The sequence below is a fragment of the Telmatherina bonti genome (assembly GCF_933228915.1).
Source record: "Telmatherina bonti genome assembly, chromosome: 21".
NCBI classification, from domain to species: Eukaryota; Metazoa; Chordata; class Actinopteri; order Atheriniformes; family Telmatherinidae; genus Telmatherina; species Telmatherina bonti.
In genome coordinates this window covers 14,257,145-14,277,236 of record NC_136630.1, presented here as the reverse complement: position 1 = coordinate 14,277,236, position 20,092 = coordinate 14,257,145, and the positions used below count along the sequence as shown (strand labels likewise).

Here is a 20,092-nt window from a genome sequence, read left to right as displayed (position 1 = left end):
CAACATAAAATGTCATTTTTTCTGGTAATCTTTGGGTTATGTCACAGACTCATAAATTCTGATTGATGTTGATTTTTTACAAGACCCAGTTTAAAGCACTTCCGCTGTTTTTGTATATTGCATTTATGGGCTTGTTTTACCACACTTTTTCCACACCTGCTTGCAAAACAGATGCAACATCCAAGCTTAACATGTGGGAAAAGCAGTAAAATATCAAAGAAAGAGTAAACAATACAGTATTTTACTTGCATCTACTGAGGTGTCCCCACTCATACTGAATTACAGCTGACATAAGGTAGAACATACAGACATTGAAGTGAAAAGAAACAATTTGCGAAATGACCACCTTTTGAACAGGTTTATCTCAGAGGGTTCTTTGATTTCTCTTCTGCTGTTGACATTTAAGATCACTGTACAGAGAGCATGAACGGGCACATAGATTACAGCACTGTGTTGCTGTTCCTGTCTTAGACCTGAGTAAAGTGTGGCTGCCCATCCGGCCATGCCTGAGTTTTCAGAGAGAACACACTGTATCTGACATGGAGCAACAAAGGTTAGCTTTTAAAATAAAAAAAAATAAATAAAAAAAGAAAGAGAGAAAATGCATTCAAGAAACCAAGCTTCTGTTGCTTCTGGAGCTACAGAACATAAAGTCAAATGTAAAGATAGAAACTAGTTGTGTTGTAAACGCGTCTAAATTGACCAACATCCAGATTTCAACCTCTTTGCCTGAAAGATGCTCAAACTCTTTAAATCAGCTCCATCAAAGATGGCGCTCATACATCGAGTTAAGGTAACTGTAGTCATTTTCAGAAGGTGAGGTGCCGGAGCCATTGCTGTCACTTGAACCGGTTTCAAGTAAATTGAGGGTGAAGGCCTCCCCAGGAGAGCTGGGTGAACCTGTCACAGAAAACTGGGGAGACAGAAATGTTTTATTTATATGTATATATATATATATAGATATATATATATCTATATATATATAGTACCAGTTTCACATACACATGCAAAAAAACAACACACCATCTCACCACACTTTGGATCTTCATCATCATTATCATCATCTACTGCGTCCTTTTCAAGTGTGTATGCAGTTCACATGAAAGGAGGACATCTGGAAGACAATTCTTCTAAGACACCCTCACAGATTTCCTCTTAACTCTAAATTTGCATGAATTCCATATATCTGGCCTTTAAGAAGCAATAACAATTATTCACTGAGCTGATTGTTTAAACTTGAATTATACTGGACACCAGTCTAAACAGCTCATTAAAATAGCACAATACCATCACTTCAAGCACACAGGAAAACTGGCAAGTAAATATTGCGATGTAGTGTGCTTGTTAATGTCCATTCTAAAAATTATAATGGATTCAGAGGATTCTCACCTCTCTTTATGCTCATGTTCTCTAAAATTCATTATCAATATTTTCAGTTAAGCCTCCACATTGAAAAAGTAAATCTTAGATTAAAAATGCATTGTCTGCTGAAGATTTTGCATGTTTGTTCAATGTAAAAGAAAGCTACTTTAGTGATGAAGGAAAGCTGCTAGCACTGCTCAAATATGAAATATCAAAAAGGTGACTGAAAATATAATTTAACAGTCCTAAAGCTAAAATATATTTCAAACATTGCATCTATTTCTAAATTCTCTTTCTCCTGTTTATTTTCTTTACTTTGAAATAGTTCAAGAGAATTTTAGCAGCAAAATGTTAAAGTAATTACTAAAACAAGTCTGCCAAAAAACAAGCATTATTATTAAAAAAAAAAAAAACAACTAATAAGCGCATTAATAAGATCACATGGCCTTTACCAAACATTAAAAAGTCTACATCAATGCATCAACTTTGCTCTGTGTGTAGCTGTAACTAGGCACCTACTCACATCAAACTTCAGACAGGCCAGACCAAGGAAGGTGTCCCTTAGGCCAATTCAGCCAGTCCTTCACAACTACGCTTTAAAAGATGGGCGACAGTACAGTACTCTGCAGTTGGCCTTGATTGATGATTGAGTAACACAAGATCATAGATGTTCTCGGGGAGGACTTGCCAGTGCAGAGCTGTGCATACATCTGCCCTTCAGGACTAACACTACACACATCGTGCGGTGAGACTGACTGATGTGAACACGGGGACTGCGTAGACCACTTAAGCAAAGCTTGCTACATGGAAGTCAGCAGTCAAAGTTGACAAAAAAAATTACAACGGCGCAGGAAATGAACAATTTTGTTGTCGGGAATCTGATTTTACCTGAGCATGAAACAAGTGAGGTGCAAAGCACATATCGCTACCAGATTCACACGTACAGGCTCACACTGAGGCAACACATATTAACTTGTGTTGATATCCTACACAGGCACAACTACAAAAGCATAACTCAGTGGTAAATAAATAGGTTCATGCTGTCTGCATACATTTTCTTTTTTAGGAACTCTTGGGCTCACACATAACCGTCCAACGGATTATGTGTGTGCATTCGTGCATGTACAGAAGTCCCCTTTCAGCACCTTCTTACAGAGTGAGAACAGGCTTCCTTCCTAAAGAAGCTCAAGGGCGCAGCCTATCTACCAAAAGACAGAATGCATGAATGAAACAGCTTCTGTTCAGCCAGACAGCATCCAGTTACTGCTTTGTTTCATTTATAAGTGAGTCCAACAGTTTATCCTCTTAAGGTTATGATATTTAGCAGGGGAAAAAGGAGCGCAAAAACATGTTCCTGGGTATTTAAAATGTGGTCAATGTCCTTCATCAACTGTCTTCTATAAGAAGTTAACAAATCTTAAATGTGATCAATTACCTTCAATCCATCTAACAATTCTATGAGATCTCCACATTTTATTCCCCTGAAATGCCTTTCAAACCCAGCAGTTAATTTATCTTAATTTGAAAATGAAGAATCAAGTTTTAAACTAGTCAATTTGGTCAAAATGTCAAGTCATGCTTTGATTAAAAGAACACAATTAGCATTTTCTTTGTGGTTAGCTTTGCTCAGAAACTGTGCGGCAGAATCTTCTGTCCAAACGCAACACACACACGCTCACAAACACGCTTGAACAGCACACAGAGCACTCCTAAGGTTACCCCCCAGGACAAAAGCTTTACCATCCCACTGACTGGCAGATGGGGCAACCAGCTGACATCTCGGCCCGGCTCCGTTTCATGTTCCCTGGGTGTCTTAAACGGGCGGGCACCCTGTCTGATGGGCACAGAACAGCCAAGGAGGAGGTTCCTTTGACAGAGGAGGGGAGGTGTGCTCCTTGGGGTTACCATTGAGCAAAAGACAGGCAAGGACAGACGGCGAGGACTAATATACTTCACTATGTCTGTGCAGTATAATTGTGTTTCTTGCAGGGTAGTAGTCAGATTTAAAATGAGCTAATGACTGCATTTAGCTCTATGGATTTCTAACGTAGGATCAAATAGTTTCCTCAGGGCAAAAGCCAACTTTCATTTATGCAGGGATCATGGTCAGTTATAGTTTTTCAGATTTACTCTGTAAGTTATTCAAATATATAAAAGTCAACACTGCATGTTGCAGTTTAAAATGAGCCACTGTTTTGTAGATGTGTGGCAAAAGGTTTTTATCTGAGAGGCTGAAAAACTATGTGAGACTGAAAAGGCAAAATTCTTCACTAAATAGCTGACATCATTAGCTACACAAACCTAAATGAACAAGATTCTTCTGAAAAGACTATTTTATAACCTTGTTACAGCCATAGAAAGAATTTAAATGGTCACAATAAACATATTAAAAAGAAAGAAGAAAAAAAAACAAATTTTTTTTAACCTTTCAGTTTGCATTTTAAGTACTGGCATTAGAGTGATAGGAAATTTTATGTGGTATTCACATTTCCTTAAGAAGAGATTTGTTAAAAATAAAAATTTGAAATTTGAAAATGATTTTTTAGCTCTATATTTTTGGAATTAATAATGGGGAAAATATTCCAATACAATTTATTTATACACACTATGAGGGAAAATATAAGGGAAAGAGATTAATTAAAAAGATTAATTAAAAAATAGATAACATTTTTAGGGCAGTTCAAAAAACAATTTAGCAAAGTCAATTTTTTTATATCACTCAACAGTAAATCAATGACTGCAGACTATTTTTATTAAAAATGGCATCGGCAGTCAGCTGCGAGCTAGTGTTTTTAAGTTTCCCTTGTGGCTCTCAGCTTACTTCTGCTTAATCTGACAAACACTTTTAATAGCACTGGGAATGAAACTGAGTTTATTTTCTTTTTCTTCAAATGGAGTTCAATCTCGTGTCATTAAGGTCAGCAGAGTGTAAGTGTACCTGCTGCGAAAAAGTTTGTGCAGATTGACAGTGTAGGATTAAAAATTTATTCCTACTTGCCAGGTTTTACATTTGTCAAAGGACTGCTGAATAATTTTGCTCTTTCATAAAGGAAGCATCTGTAAAAGAACTATACACCTGCACTGAAATTTAAAATAAAATGAATTATTTAATCTAAATAAATTAATAAAGTCAAACTGTATTCAAGAACTACTTAGTCATTAGTTTTAAATTAAATTTTTTTATATATATATATATATATAGTGTCTCTTCCTTATAATTTTCACACTTTGAACACTGCTGAATCTGCACCAAAGAAATAAAAACGTGTCCATTTATGTCTGTCAGCTTGACAGAAGACTCACTGTGGAGATGCAGTGCTTTGTAGTAGCATCCCTCTTGCCTCTTTTTTAAAAACGAAAGGTTGTCTCTTTACAATGCTGTAAATGAGAACATGTGTATGGGAGTTATTCTGGTCAAAGAAAAGCCAAAGATTTTTTTTCCTTTATCTCCTCTTTTTCTGGAATTGAATTTAGTTAAAATAAGATCTCTGTCTTCTGTTCATGCAGCAACATACCATCTCACTCTGATAAATCCCTTTTTAAAAAAATCTTTTTAGGCTTTCAATGTCACAAATCCTTTTGTCACTTACAGCATCAGTCTCATTACTGAATTCATTTTTCTGATATACATCCTCGGGCGACAATGTGGCACAGTTTTCTTTCACTGCCTCTCCTTTACTTTATTTCACTACTTCTATGTTTTGTGGGTTTTTTTTTTTTTTTTTTTTTTTGTTCTCCTTTTCCATTTTTAATATTTCAGCGCCTCAGATGTAGCGGCTCTTTAAAGCACCCATGGGGGCATCAAGTCCTTGCTTTTGTCTCCCATTTCCTTCTGAAACTGTTTTTCTTTAACCCTATGTGGCTCTTCACAGTTGTTGTCTTAGCTCTCTCCTCTCCATCACTCTTTCTGCTGCTTTCTTTTTCTCCATCTCCCCCTCTCTCCCTCAGTTTTCTCTGTCAGCCAGAGGTCAATGCCACACTTTTTTTTCTCCTGCATGCACCAAGGCAGGGGGTATCTTTTCAGTTACTGTGACCTAAAAATAGAAGAAGAAAAAAAAAAGATTTAAGGTTGGAACTAAGGTGTCTTTTTAAGATATAGTGGCGTAGCACTATCTAGCAATTGAAGGCATTTTATATCTTGAGATAAGGATTAGATCATGTCATTAAATGATTTGGATGAAGTTTGATCGAGATTATAGATCGATTTAGTAAAATACTTTATTATCAGGTTCTCAAGGACAATCTATATGTTTGAAATTGTTTACTTTTTTTAATAGAAGGCTTAAATAATGAATAAGAGTGTCACATTTATCGTGGCTACAAGTATTGTTCATCATCTGGTACTGATAAATGTTCAGTAAGTTGGTGTTAGAAATGTCAAAACTAGTTTAGTTTTTCAGTTGATAAAACATTTTAGTTTTTTAATCTCACTTTAACACTTCACACTCTGAAAAATCTAGTTTTTTTTTTCTTTTTATTTAAATGTGTTGAAGATTGCTGATTAAAGCTCTCAAATCTTCTAAAATCAGTTGCAATGTTTATAATGTCAACATTGAAGGCAAACATTTGTAGAGAAAACGCTGCATCATTTATTACTAAACATTAAAGCTTCAATTAGCTCTTTACTCAGATCATTACCTCCAAAAGTCTCATTATGTTGAGAGGCTTGGTGAAGCTAATGACCAACTAAAGGTCTAATTATTAGATTTTCTCATAATTTTATTAAAGTTACCTATAACACTTAATAGAGGAACACAAGGAGATTAAGAGCAGGTGGAAAGAAGCTCAACTGAAGCATAAATATGAAGACAGGAAGTCTTGATTTATATTTAATGAAAGGTTAACTTGAATTTACACAAATATGTCACTTAATTTCATCTTGCTGGCCCCACTCAGCTTGAGCTAATATTTGGATGTTTGCGACAACACCTGTCGCTACATGCACAAACACAGACTAGCTCATGCACATACAGGGAACAGGCGCGCACTCACAAACACATACTTGAGTCTGTTGGTTCAGCTCTTCCATTGAGGGTCCGTATGCTAGCTGGCCATTGTGCTGGTAAGGCCTTTTGTCTGGGCAGCCTGAAACTGGTGATTGCACCTTAGCTACCGCAGTTCAAGCGTAAACAGTGTTTTCATGCCTTACGATATACACTGTTGCCAGTGGACCCCTAAATCCCTGGAACAGCTGAGTCCTAGGGTGTCAAAGATAATGGCGATTTATTGCAGTGCGAGGCTTTCTCATTGCCCCTCCCGCCCCCCTTTCCAATCGTCCCTCCACCCCTCCTCCTCCCTCAAACAGATTAAAATTAAGCCGTAAACATGTGAGGATGGAATTAACACATTTAGTGAGTCTCCTCTTCCCACATCCCATTTTCGCTGCAGAGCGGCTGATCCCCGCTGCCGAACGTGGGTGCAATTTTAATGACTCGCGACGTTTTTGAAGTCCACATGAAAAAAGCGTCGCTCGCCGTTTGTGGCGGCGCTAGATATGGCTGGGCCATGGCCGGCCATGATTGGGGGGGGGGGACACACGCCGCCGACTCGGACTCCAGGCTCTTCGATAGGATCGGTGTCATTTTCCTCTCCACGATAAGACGCCTTGCTGACAAGGTCCGATTAGGAGAAAAAAAATATCATTATTGCTACGCCTTTCATCCACCGGGGGTTTACCGATAAACAGCTCACCCACGGCAAGATTTTCTGAGAGCAAGATGTTATGCGTTGAAGCATATATATTTAGGAAATGTGGTTTAAAGCAAAATTTCAACACTGTTTTCAATAATTATTTTCTTTTTTTTTTTTTTTAAACCTATGGGAATCTTTTTTTCTTTTCCTATTACAAACATATTATTAAAAGGCTTCCTTCTCGTTAGCAAAAAACTCAAGCTGTGAAATATTTAAATCTTGGCTCTCGCCTCCATTAATCAAACAATTATCAAATACGTTCATATTCTTTTTGAACACAATACAACACACCGATTGTATCGGCCTACAAAAAAGTGATTTATTATGCTGTACCTCAAGGAAATCCACTTTAGCAATCATCTTTTTAAAAAGAGATATGAAGAAGAGAGACTTAAAATATTCAAACTACATTGTAGAACAGAGAGAATAAACTAAAAAAAAAAAGAAAATTTCATAAAGATTTACATAATATATATACTGTGTATATAGTTACATATCCTTCATGTAGTGACTGAAGTAGAAAAGCTTTCAAATTAAAGTATCAAATTATGCTGCATTAAGAATCAAACAAAATCTTCAAATAAATGTTAGTTTTTTAAATTGATCTTTTAAATAAAAACAAGAATTTTTAAACAAACCTTAATTTCTGAAAATGATCTCATCCAATAAAAACATGTATTTTGACATTTCAATTTGTATAAATTTGTCAATTATCTTAAATAAAAAAAAAAAAAAAAAACTAATTTATAATTTGGACTAATGACAAGTTTCAAATATAAAAGAATGAACTATAATCTGCTGGGAGCTTATAATAGCCTCTGGTTGCAGTGCAGTTAAGTGACTTAAATGTTACTGATTATGTCATTTGTTAAGTGTTTGCTTTTGGATTTGAGGAGGCACCACTTTGGTGGCCCAGCACCAAAAGAATCATCGAGTCTGATCTTTAGAGGAAAAAGGGAGAAAGAAAGCGAGTGGGAGAGAAACAGTAAAGGAAAACGAAGATGGCGGGGGAGAGATAGAGTCGGGACAAACGTGTGCTGTGTTACTGGGCCACTCCAGCACCCATGGACTCTCGGCAAGACTCAAAGCCACGCTTTGCTTCAAAAGGGCACTATGAAGATTTTTTTTTTTTAATGTTTACAAAACATATTTATTTATTTCGCATCACTCTGTCATTTATTTATTTCTCGCTGTCCCAGCACCCCTTGCTCTGCCACTGAAATCCTGTTCGATGATGCCTACATGCTTGTCGTCGTCGTCCCCCCCTCCCATCCCCCTAGTCTTTTAATACCACTGCAGTTGAAAATCAAACCGCTCTAAAACAAATTGATGTACTCTTTAATATAGTCGTCACATCATCACAGGGTCCTCATGCGTCTGCCTTGGTGACAACTGCAGGGCTGCTTAGCTTAGCCCAGCGATGGCTGCCACTTTGTTGGTCGCTTCAATGATTTATCACAAAAAAGAGAGAGAGATTGTGAGAGCGGGAACAGAGAAAAGGGGAGAGACAGAAAGAAAAATCCCCAGGATCACGATTGAGTCACTGGCACCTTTGATTGACAACGTCTAATCAGATTATCTCCATCCTAATAAAGTTGATAGCCTGCGGTGTTGCTCTCTACCTGGCATGGTGTGAACTTTGGGCTTGGCTGGGGTCCCTGGGGGCCGCAATCCGGCCCTCTCTGCTTATCTAAACGGGGCTGAAATCAATCCCTAATGAGCTGTTTTCATTTTGCAGGATTGATTACAAGCCCCTAAACACCAACAACACTCACCTAAGGAGTCTTCTCAGCCTTTAGCAAGTCACCTTTTAAAATGCAGAGTGGCGCTGCTTTTGTCTGCCTTCTTCTTTGTTTCTGCAGCTCGATTTGCTGCCATTGCTGATTTATATGTGTCAACTGAACATGTATAAATTTGCCCACATTTGGCAGATGATTTACTCAGCTTTACAATTTTTAAATATTCTGTCAGATATACTTTTGTAGTAACTGGTGTGAATAGCATGACCCCTTTACTTCAGGATAAAATTCTACCGTAGAGAAATTGTTGTTTTTTTGTATATTTAACTTTATTACTAGTCTTTAAAAATATTCCATTTAATTTTGTCATTTAGGAAATATATGTTTATGACCATGACTAAGATTTGTTTTGTTTGCCTGTTTGTTTGTTGGCCAAATCACATCTTATATGAGCTGTCAATCAATACTTAACTCCCTCTACTTGAATGAATAACTAGCAGAAAGGTAGAATAGCTAATCATCGCAACTTCGATGTCTTGTCTGACAAGCTACTTCGATTTCTAAACAACCAACTATAAATCATTCAAAATCCCTTTTAAGTGTAGCAGGAGAAGCTAAAATTTGGCACGGCTTTGATTTAAAATCCATCTTCACATTTGACAAGCCTCCACATTTGGGCATCTCAAATGCTCTTGACTCAAATGTCTTTAAATTGGCAAACCGTATGCCCTCCCCCTTTATTTACTGCCCTCTTTAACTGGGCTATCCCTCATGTCTGCTTGTTGGTGTGGCTGAGCTTTTAAGTCAGTGCTCTTCACTAATGAAGTTTTATACTTTATTTATGAGACAAACAGAGAACCCTGGTTCTTGAGGGTGTGTGTGGTAAATAGCTCTGCATGTCCAAAGAGTCTCCTCTGTATCCCTCTGAGGGCTCTCACTGCTTTTGGCAAGCCTTTGTTTTCACCAAATACGCTGGAGACATTGAGAATGGAGGGGAAAAAAGGGGGTAAAAAAAAAAAGCAAGTTAAAATATCTATAATAAGTGGTACTGTGTCAAGATTCATCTTTTCTTAGAACTAAGATTCCTCGTTTTCGCCTTAAATGTGACCTAGAAGCATCCTTGGTTTTTTGTTCTTGATCATTAAGAGATATATTGTAAGCAGTGAAGAGAAAAGGGAGAAAGAAGCTGAGTTTCTACAACATTTCTTTGTTCAGAATCCAGCACTTTGAAATAAAATGCCTTTCAGTTCTATTCTCATTGGTCAATTGCAGCTCTTAAGGGTGACTGCGCCATAGAGAATAAACTTTGAATTACTGCAAACTAATGATGCTAAACTGCTCCCTGTTAAAAACTACAGCTTAGATGTTAGCAGAGCGCTGAGGTTTATGGCAAGATAATGTATTTACAGTATAACCAGACAGTGTCTGATTGGAAAAACACGTAATGCTCTAATTATGCTTGTTCAACGCCATACCTTAGTATCTGAAAACACAAACCTTACTCCTAAACATTTGCTGGTGACATTTTCATGCTGGGCATGAATAAAGGTTGGTGAAGAAGTTGTATTTGTATTTATTCTTTTTGTGTTTGTTGGGTTAAAAAGAATGAGCAACAATAAAGGAACCTCTAATGGAATATAAAAGCAAACAATTTAGTATTTGTAAAATCTATAATAGTATGAAGTTCAACATGTCCTTCCGTTATTATGATTTAAATGGTGCAAGTTTTAATGGAGATGTCTGGGTAGAGCTGTGCAGAGCCTATTTGAGTCCTCTAAAGCAATGATTCCTAAACTTGAAAACCTGAAAAACATTAGAAACTTCATAAATAAGGAAGATAAGGTGGGTTTTCAGTGGATTCCGTTCAATGATGGATACAAAGCACCTACAAGTCCTAAAAATAGTTCCTTCAGAAAGACAACACCAAATTTGGACTTTTACTCCTGTATGAGTAAAAACATCTGTTTATTCATGAATTCTAGAGGGTGTCATGGCACAAGTGTCCATATTTAGATTTTTCAGAACAGAATATTAGGTACGTAACAGAAGCATACTGAGTTCCCACACGGAAAAGCAACTATACTTCACTGTAACTACAAGCTTTGGCTGGCAAACGTTATGGTGAGCAACAGGTTAAAGGTGAAACCAGAGCCTGAAGAACCTCTTTGATAGTTAAAATCTCCTATGTGGGAGCACATTTTCTTCAAAGTTAAGTATGTAAACTGACAAAGACGAGCAAATAAGAAGAAAGCAGTCTGAAGGTCTTGTGCCAAGTTGTGATGGGGATACAGTACCCATAGCCAAGCACCCTTCACTTGTGCATAGAATGGCACTCTTACTGAAAACTTGTTCTATATTAAAGAGCCGTAAAAAGGAATTTCTTTATTTTAATTTTCTGACTATTTATGTTTTTAAAGATTAAAACAGTAAAGCACGTAAAATGTAAAATGGTTTAAGACTTTTCACTTTGAATACGAACTTTATCTGAAAATGTGCGCTCATTCAAAACAGTTGTGTTATGACATAACATAGTACAGTCTTGCAACTAATCATATTACTTTTTCAACAGCTTACATGCAATTCAAGTTTTACTTTTAAAAGAAAATGTGGATTCAATTAATATTTGTAGAGGTTTGAGCAAATTATCTTAAAAAAAAATAAAATAAAAAAAAAAGTCCTCCCCATCCAATCCCTTATAATCAGTTCATGACAATAGAGGAGGAATATCCCTAATAATACTATATTTTTACATTTTCAAGAATCTTTCATTGAATAATGTACAGTTTTGGGGGGGTTTTTTTCTATTGCTATTGGTTTAATTTTAAATCAGTTTACGGCAAAGTCAAGCTGCATCTGTTCCTTTACGGTACTGAAAAAGAACCAAAACGGTAGCACCAAGGTAGATACCGAACAGTGACTTTAGCGATACACTCCTAAGAAATTTGTTGGTAAATTAAAGTGTTAATTTCACTGAGTAATCCGTTTAATTTGATGCATTAACTTTGACAGTCTTTGAAAATCCTAAATTAATTTGATAATGACTTTTTTTTTTTTTTTTTTTGGTACAATGATCTGGCAACCTTTCTGAAATCATCTTTTGACCCTCATGGATCTCAGGACCCGCAGTTCGGGAGAGGCTCATTTGGAGTAAACATTTAGTTTTTAATGAGTAAATAACATTAAAAATAAAGCCTGGAATTGATCTGGGGTCATATGGTGAAACCTGTGAAGCCCTAGAAACCCAGTCGATAAATCTGGCTTGCAAATGTTTGTCACAACTGTGTTTGTCGATTTTGAGAGCTCAGCATATAAAGCAATTAGCCTGTAAAGAGCTGCAGATTCTCTTTGCATCCATGTTGCTTGTGCAAATGTATTCTCTATTTGAACTGAAGACATTGCCATTTCAGGTTGTGCATCTGAGCGGACGGTTGGTATCGACAGCACAGTAAAGGAAGAGGTCACGGATTAAAGACACGGGGCGAAGCTTCCCCACCAAACCACAAACACACCCCACAGCTGGTGTGGGCCAAGCCAAGTGTGTGGGACCAAGGCAGGATAAACGAGCATTGTTCTTCGCTACCCTCACGCACAGTGGATGAGACAGCCACCAGTGACATGGGGTCAAGGGGCATGTGGTTGACAACAGCAGGAGAAACTGCTGGGCCCAGGAGGTACTGAACAATGTTAAGCCAGGGCCCAATTCTTCACCAAGAAGCAAGCTGTGAGGCAAATGATCAAAACAAGCTGCTGTGAGAGATGTGGCTGGGTGGAGGTAGAAAATCTGCCAGCTGTCGCAGAATTTGACACCGTCGAGAAACTGGAATAATGTCAGATTCATCTGAGACATTTGAATCAACATTTTTAAGCAGAGAATGCAGATTGTATTTATGAATTTGTGAATGCAAGTCACAGAGAACATCAAAGGCTGGTGGTCGGCGTGCGAACCTTACTTGACTTGAATTATTAAATCTGTCGATGTTGCACGCACCAGCCACCCTGCGATTATAGTGTAAATTGACAAACTTTTTCAAAACTACAACGGAAGCCACAGAAAGCTGGTTGATACTTCAAGAATGAGCTTTGATATATCTCTGAGGAATACACTGTGCCTCAATAATGTGGAGACTGTCAGGAAGGAAGACAGGAAGAAAAAAAGAGAAAAAAAAAAAACATATGCTAACTGGTTAAATCTATTTAAGATCCCAATAAGATTTTTTTCCTATTTTAAGATTAAAACAATCCTTTATAATGAAGAAAAAAGGAGTTTGTGTGTGGTTTTTTTTTAGGTGGTTTATTTGAAAAGTGATATGTTTTCTCTCTTTCTTCTGCACTCCTGAATTAAGAACTTCAGGAGGAAAGCTGACATTGTTTATTTTCATGGACCCCTATCTGTTTGTGCAGAAAATAAATAAATAAATAAAAGCACAGCGCCATCAACCTAACTCACTTGCATACATAACACACACCACACAGAGCCACAGTGATGCTTGAATTTTCTTCAGGAGCAGAGCAAGGAGAAGCAGCACCCGATCTGTCGCCTGTACACTTCTCCCTCTCCCTCCCTGGCTCACCTTTGATGTGCTCCCGAAAATGTCATCAGGCGTCAAGGAAAGAGCTTTTTTTTTTTCCTTCCTCCCTTTTTTTTTTTTCTTCTTTAAGACACCCCCCCACACATACGCACACACGCTTCCATCCTCCAAACACACACACTCTCACAAACACACATATCCACCTATCTCGCATATGAGTAAGACAATTTGCTGTCGCTCACTCATCCTCACCACTATCTTGAACCCCCACCCATCATTCGCATCATTCCTTTCCAATCCATAACAGAATACATACCAGTTTCTACTGCTATCTGGTAGCCGGCCTCCAGTCTCCGTGATGACCTTTCCAGCTTCTCTGTGTTGTCCAACAGATGCGCTCTCTGCAATAAACAGAGAAAAATAAATAAATAAATATTGCCAGAGAAACAAACAGAAAATAAAAATTGATTGAGAGGGCTGGGACCCATTTCAAAGAAACACATCAACGCTGTCACCTAAACAGACAGACCACATCCACCGCAACAGTATAATACAACCAGGTTGGCAATAACCTTCATGGATGACAATGTGTTATATGCTGATGGAATATCAAGCAAATGCATGTTGAGACTGACAATGTAATAGGTGCTGCTGGCTCATCTTGGACATGAAAAGAGTAAGTACAGGGAGCTTTGCTGCTTTATTAGAATGTTTTACTGGCTGAAATTAGGCTATACAAAAAAAAAAACAAAAAAAGCAATGTGTTAATGAAGGAAATATTTAATCTGAAGGAGCTTTCCAGTTAAAACTAAACTATATACAGATGATTCTGTCCAACTGCAAAAGTAAATTAAGACGGAACCAGCATTTTACTGACTTAACATAAGGTATCTTGAAGGTAAAAATAAAAAATATATTATATATATTTTATGTATATATATACACATATATATATACATATATATATATATATATACTGATCAACTTGTACATACATACAAGAATGCTATAATTATATCAACAATACTATTAATTGTCTTTCCTGCAATATGTTAATCCACATCAGTTGATAAAACAGTGATGTTGTGATGCTTGAGCTGCTGCGTTCCCACACACAGCTATCAACAATTGACAAGACTGCCCATTTACAGCATAGAGCTCAGAGAGCATATCAAGAAAAGACATGTTTCATAAATTATTAACAAAGCAATTTGATCACTTTTTTCAAAGTGGATGTTTGTGTCTGTCAAGGTCACCGGGGCTGCAATATTGTGCATATGTACACACAACTGATAGCAGCCCCTTAGATACTAAGAAAATCTGCTGTTTTGGTTTCCTCTGTATCTGAAATCATTCATGTCTGGCAGGCTAAATGAGAAAAGTGATTTTCTGACTTAAGGCTCGCTAACTATGACTTATCTCGCTCACTTTGGTAGTGGTTGAGTTTTTGCGTTGAGGTTCCCCTCATTTTTTAAACACAAGTGTATTTCATGGTAATTTGTGTCACTTTTCATTAAAGGCTGCAGCCATTATTTACGACTGATAACTGGTGATTGTTTTTGGGAATTATTCAATTTCCATGTAACTGGATTCTGTGTTTGTGACGTTACAAATATGTTTTCCAGGTTTAAAATCCATGATTCTTAATAAAACAGTTTGTAGTATATTTACAAGACTATTTAAAGAATTATTAAAGGTTGTGTTTGCATTGAGAAACCTTACTTTACATGGTGTCAAACTGTTTTGCAGCCTGTTTAATCTCAGTCCAGTTAATCTGTTAAGTTTTTAGCTACTTATCAAACCTAAAAGTAACTCATGAAAGAAAATGCAGCTTCTCACTATCAACAGTTCCAACAAACTTTAAACTACTGTACGAGCCAGCTTTCATTAAACCCACATTGCATACAGTAGAGGTTTACAAACAGCATAGACATGGAAGGGTTAAATGTTTACTCAAATATTGTTGGTTTTGATGGCCTTTTTAATGTGCCATGTTAAGAAACTGATCAGATGTAACACATTTGACACTTTAAAGCAACCGAGTGAATGACAACCGCCCCACTGACAAGGTTTTATGCCCATCACACGAGTGAAGGGGACAGGGGAAGAGCTGAAATCTCTAGTCTTGGTTGGGCTGTCAAAATGTGTACCAGCTAATCACTCAGAGGAAATGAAAATGTGGAGAGAGGAGAGAAAAAAAAAAAAGCCAACGACACACTTTTCAAAGTTTGACAACAAGAGGGATGGGAAAAGAGCAGGGAGGAGAAAACTCCCTCTGAACTCTTTTCCTTCCCTCATTTCCTTTTTCTTTGTGCCACTGACATATGTCATTTAAAATTGCAGAGATAGTTTTTAATAGTTAAAGGGAGGGCAGGGGGAGAATGGAGGGATAGAAGGATGGGTGGAGGGATGTGTGATAAAATGGGCTTGTGGTAGGAGGAAACCAATAAGGAGATGGTGAGTGGAGCCCAATGAAAAGTATTGTGTGGTCTTTTTTTTTTTTTTTTTTTGGTGAAAGGTGTGGTAGGGTGCTTCCAGGAGGGGTTACATGGGTGTGGAAGTCGCAGTGGCATCAACAGACATGGTGGCAGTGTGCTTGTGGGGAAAAAAAATGGATACCAAGCTTGGGCTATAATGAGCCCCTATGGATCAGCTGAGATAGAGGGGACGTATTGACATGCAATGCTTAAGCTAATACACCAAGACCATGGCTGCACTGCTCGTGTGTGTCTGGGAGCAGGAGGCAGCCAGGGATACTGACAGAGTAGCGCACTCCCTGAGTTCTTCAAAGAGCTCAAGTGATTAGTATGTTATCATTACCATTCGAAACGTGATTTTCCTATTCCCTCTCGGCAAAGGTGACACGTCTCGGGGAGACGGCCGGCAGACTTGCTGCGATGGAAAGCCACTTCAAAGCTTTCTCCTCCTGAATTTCTCTCTCTCTGTGTGTCTTTTCTCCCTCGTTCTGTCTTCTTTTAGGGCCGGGGGGAAGGGAGGGTGAGTGTGGGTGGGTGTGTGAGGTGGGAGGGGGTGCTGGGGGGGGTGTAGTGGTGGCAGTGTGCATGTGTGTGTGATCATTAGAATAATGTGTTCCGAGTTTGACGGTGACAGAACCTGAAGGAAAGGTTGAGAGTTCAGCCACTAAGAATCCAGTAATGGCACACTGTGATGGCCCTAATAATGGAACAATCCAGCCATGAACACAAGATGATACCATAGAAAATAATGAAAAGGAACATGTACAATTAAAACTAAGCATCCTTCACTACAGTAAAGGCTGGTGAAGAGATTAATGTCTAAAAACTAAAATGAGGTCACTCTTACTGGGAAAGCTACACTTCTGTAATATACTTATCTACCACAAAACTTGCACTTAAGTCACCAAACTAGAATTTTGTGTGCAGAAATGAAGTCCAAAACATCCTAGTCAGCATTTTTGTGGAAGGAAATGTAAAGTGGTTGCTGGCCCCCACAGTGCTATAACATCTATATCAGTGCTTGACCCCTGCGATTCAAATATAACTAATGTGAATTCCCAAGAACAAAATGTAGAAACGCTAACTATAGCAGGTAAAAGTACAAGCTTGTAACTCAGATGGAAGGTATACGCTTGGGAAAAAAAAAAAAACTTAGGGATCACATCAAATCATACCTGATTTTCTCATGGAGCCTTTTAGCAAACGATTTAAATACAGTATATGATAAATATTGTGCATCTGTCAGTGCACTGGTGCACCCCAATGCCGCCGCCACTATTTCTGCTTTTGTATGCCTTTTCATCTGACACCTACATTTTGAACAAAGATCTTCTTAGGAACCACAAAAATTGTGTTTTTTTGTTGTGCTTTTTTGCGTCAAGAAACACTCTTCAGTTGTAAGTTATTAACAGGGAGCCCCAGAACAATGCAGCTGTAGCTCAAAAGAAATCTCTCCCCTCTTCTTTCGTTCTCCTGCCTTTTTTCCAATATCAAACACAGGCAGTTACTATCACCATTTTCTAAAGTTCAGATGATTTCCTTATTATTTCAATAAGGGTGGGGGAGAGTCAAAGTGAATAATGATGACAGCTGTGATTCAGACTGACTGTGTGATCTTCTGTGCCGTTTGTTTGGGACTTGTAAGACGAGGAATTACAAGTGTCAAACAGCTGTGAATATGGGTGCTAAATATTTAAACATGTTTTTCAGCTGAAGGAAAAAAAGTCTTTTTTAAAGCAAGGCTTAAGTGTGTATAAGCTGTGCCAGTCTTTTATTCAAATGCAGGCAGAGCAGGAGGGTAAAAGATGGCAATGGCAATGAGATTAAGAATCAAGACTGATCACATAGACTGGACATTTTTTAAAAAACAGGACCCTGGATGTTTCCTGACCCTTAGGACAGGAGGAGTGTACCCACGTAAAAAGGAAGAATGGAAAACAAAAATATGGCTGAATAAAAGTTGTTGTTTTTTTTTTTGTTTTTAAAATAAAAGAAAAAAAACATAACATGACATCTGAGGAAAGCTGGTACATATGGATAGGTGTGAATGGAAAATTTTAATTACTCTGTGCATGATTCCTCCTAAAGGCACTTTCAGCAACAAGTACATCGAAGACAAGTTCATATCACATAAAACCTACATAGCAAAAAAAAAAAAAAAAGTAACTAGTTTATTCACATTTGCATCACAGTGTCACAATAACTGGTTAGAATATGGTTGTCAGACTAAAACCAGTCTGTTGTTCTATTAAGGGGAGAAGTTTCAACATGACGGAAAAGGAACCCCAAACCCTGAAATGGAAACAAAACTGTATGCTCTAACCATTTTATTGTATGTAATGGGTGATGTATTGGTATATATTGCATAAGGTAGACAGAAAAAGCTTCAAACATCCTTCCTGCATCCTTAACAGTGTAAGTAGCCATGATAACACATCCACAAAGATTATTGTGATGCATGTAGCTAAATGTTGAACGTACACATAATTAAGAAGTGAAAAGTAAGCACTGTGTTTGTGGAAAATCAGTCAAATCTAAAACGGAAAAATCTATAGAGTGTACGATTTTGAGTACTTACTGTGGAAATGCAATGTTTTGCACTGTGGATCAATGTAACTACAACATGTTCCGCTGTATGTCAGGTGGGATATAATGACATTTTCAGAACAAATTGAACTGAATTTCTTTTTTATTTCTTCTATTCAGCTTTTTTCAGAAATTTTGGCCATTATATAGCATATGGGTCATAATGCCACAACATCTCAGTTTTTTTTATCGTCTTTTTTTTTTTTTACCAGCTGTTGCTTCAATGCAAAGCTGACAACTACTTAACAAAACTCTATACATTTTAGGTAAAGTATAACAACTGAACTTATTACTGGCAAGTCCAATAAAGATATTTAAACTTTTCTGGCTCTACAGGTATTTAACTGCTGAGAAGCAGATAATTGTTCATTTAATCCAGTTCAAATAGTTTACAACTTACTTGTAAGCAGTGACCGTTATAATACCTAAAATCTTGAATATAGTATGTAAATACTATAAATCCGTCACTATTAACAAGACATTTTTGGAGGCAGAAATAACCTGATTGTGAATCTGCTGATTTTGGGTTGGGAAAAAATTTTAAGAAACAACCCTGACTAATCAATCCCTTTATTGCTTGTTCGCTGTTATCCTGACGAGCCAAAAAATGACCAGCAAATTGTCAGATTTCTTTTGGGTTTGTTTGTTTGTTTATTTTTTGGCAGTTAAAAGAGAATTTAAAAAACAGAAAAAATGTGTCTCGACAAACTGATCTGTCTAAACATATCTGGGCCTTACATAATCGCAAAATTCTCAGATCAAACATGGTGTCACACAACATGATGTCTGTCTCTAAAAAGCCTGACACACTTTTATAGCACTAAAAACTGTCACTTAAGTAGGCTACAGCTTAAATGAACTTTTCCGTTGACTGCAGGATCTAAACAATCTTTTACAATATTTTTTTACCAGCTTAAAATATTCCAATGCGAACACTTTTCATTTACCACCTCAAAATAAAATTAATACAATCTGCACTCATGGTAATGTTACAGTTATTGCTAATAAATCCAAACTGACTTAACAAAATAGTCCTGTTTAACTAGTTTGATAAGCTAACCAGTTCAGTAGCAGGTAACTTACAAAGTGTAGACATTTTCTGCTCAACCAAATATGTTTGATCTTAAACATTATACATTACGCTGAACAATCCAGCAAAGCACACAAATTTTATACTAACATTAATTTCACTCACTCTATTGATGTTTGAAATGGTGTACTGTAAATGAGAGATGTTCTTTCATTTTAATATTATGGTGTTTTCCTTTCAGTAAATGTGAGGTTTGGTTTTACAGACTGCTGTTCCCATTTGTCATAAAGTTGATCAAATTGTAAACCTCTATGGACCCACTAACTGGTGTTACTACTTAAACACTCCTCAAGCCCCAAGTAATAGCCCTCAAATAGGTGCATCAGAAATAATATCTCCCCTTCACCTTCTCATATTTAAAGGGGAGGGAACTAGAAAACTGTCCCTTAGTGAACTCATTAGCCATATAATCTGGCCTTTGGGTTGTTCAATTAGACATGCAAAGTGTCAAAATTAGCTGATTTTAATTTTCTGCAGAGAAGGGGGCAAAAGGAAATTTCAGTGGGAAGGAAGAATTTAAATGGAACAGAGAAGCACTTACCTCTTCACGTAACTTTATCAACTGCATCATGAGAGCAAAAAGAGAGAAGAGAGAAAGAGGGAGAGTGAAGGACAGAT

At 37.3% G+C, this 20,092-nt stretch overlaps 1 protein-coding gene across 2 annotated transcripts in view; it reads right to left on the bottom strand.

Annotated features, from left to right (window-relative positions):
* Window positions 1–20,092, bottom strand: part of vti1a (vesicle transport through interaction with t-SNAREs 1A) — a 127,810-nt gene that overhangs the window by 75,231 nt on the left and 32,487 nt on the right. For both annotated transcript variants that reach the window (XM_079260706.1, XM_079260707.1), the window contains exon 5: window positions 13,638–13,722. In XM_079260706.1, coding sequence (XP_079116832.1) covers window positions 13,638–13,722 — 85 coding nt within the window. The remainder of the gene's footprint in view (window positions 1–13,637; window positions 13,723–20,092) is intronic.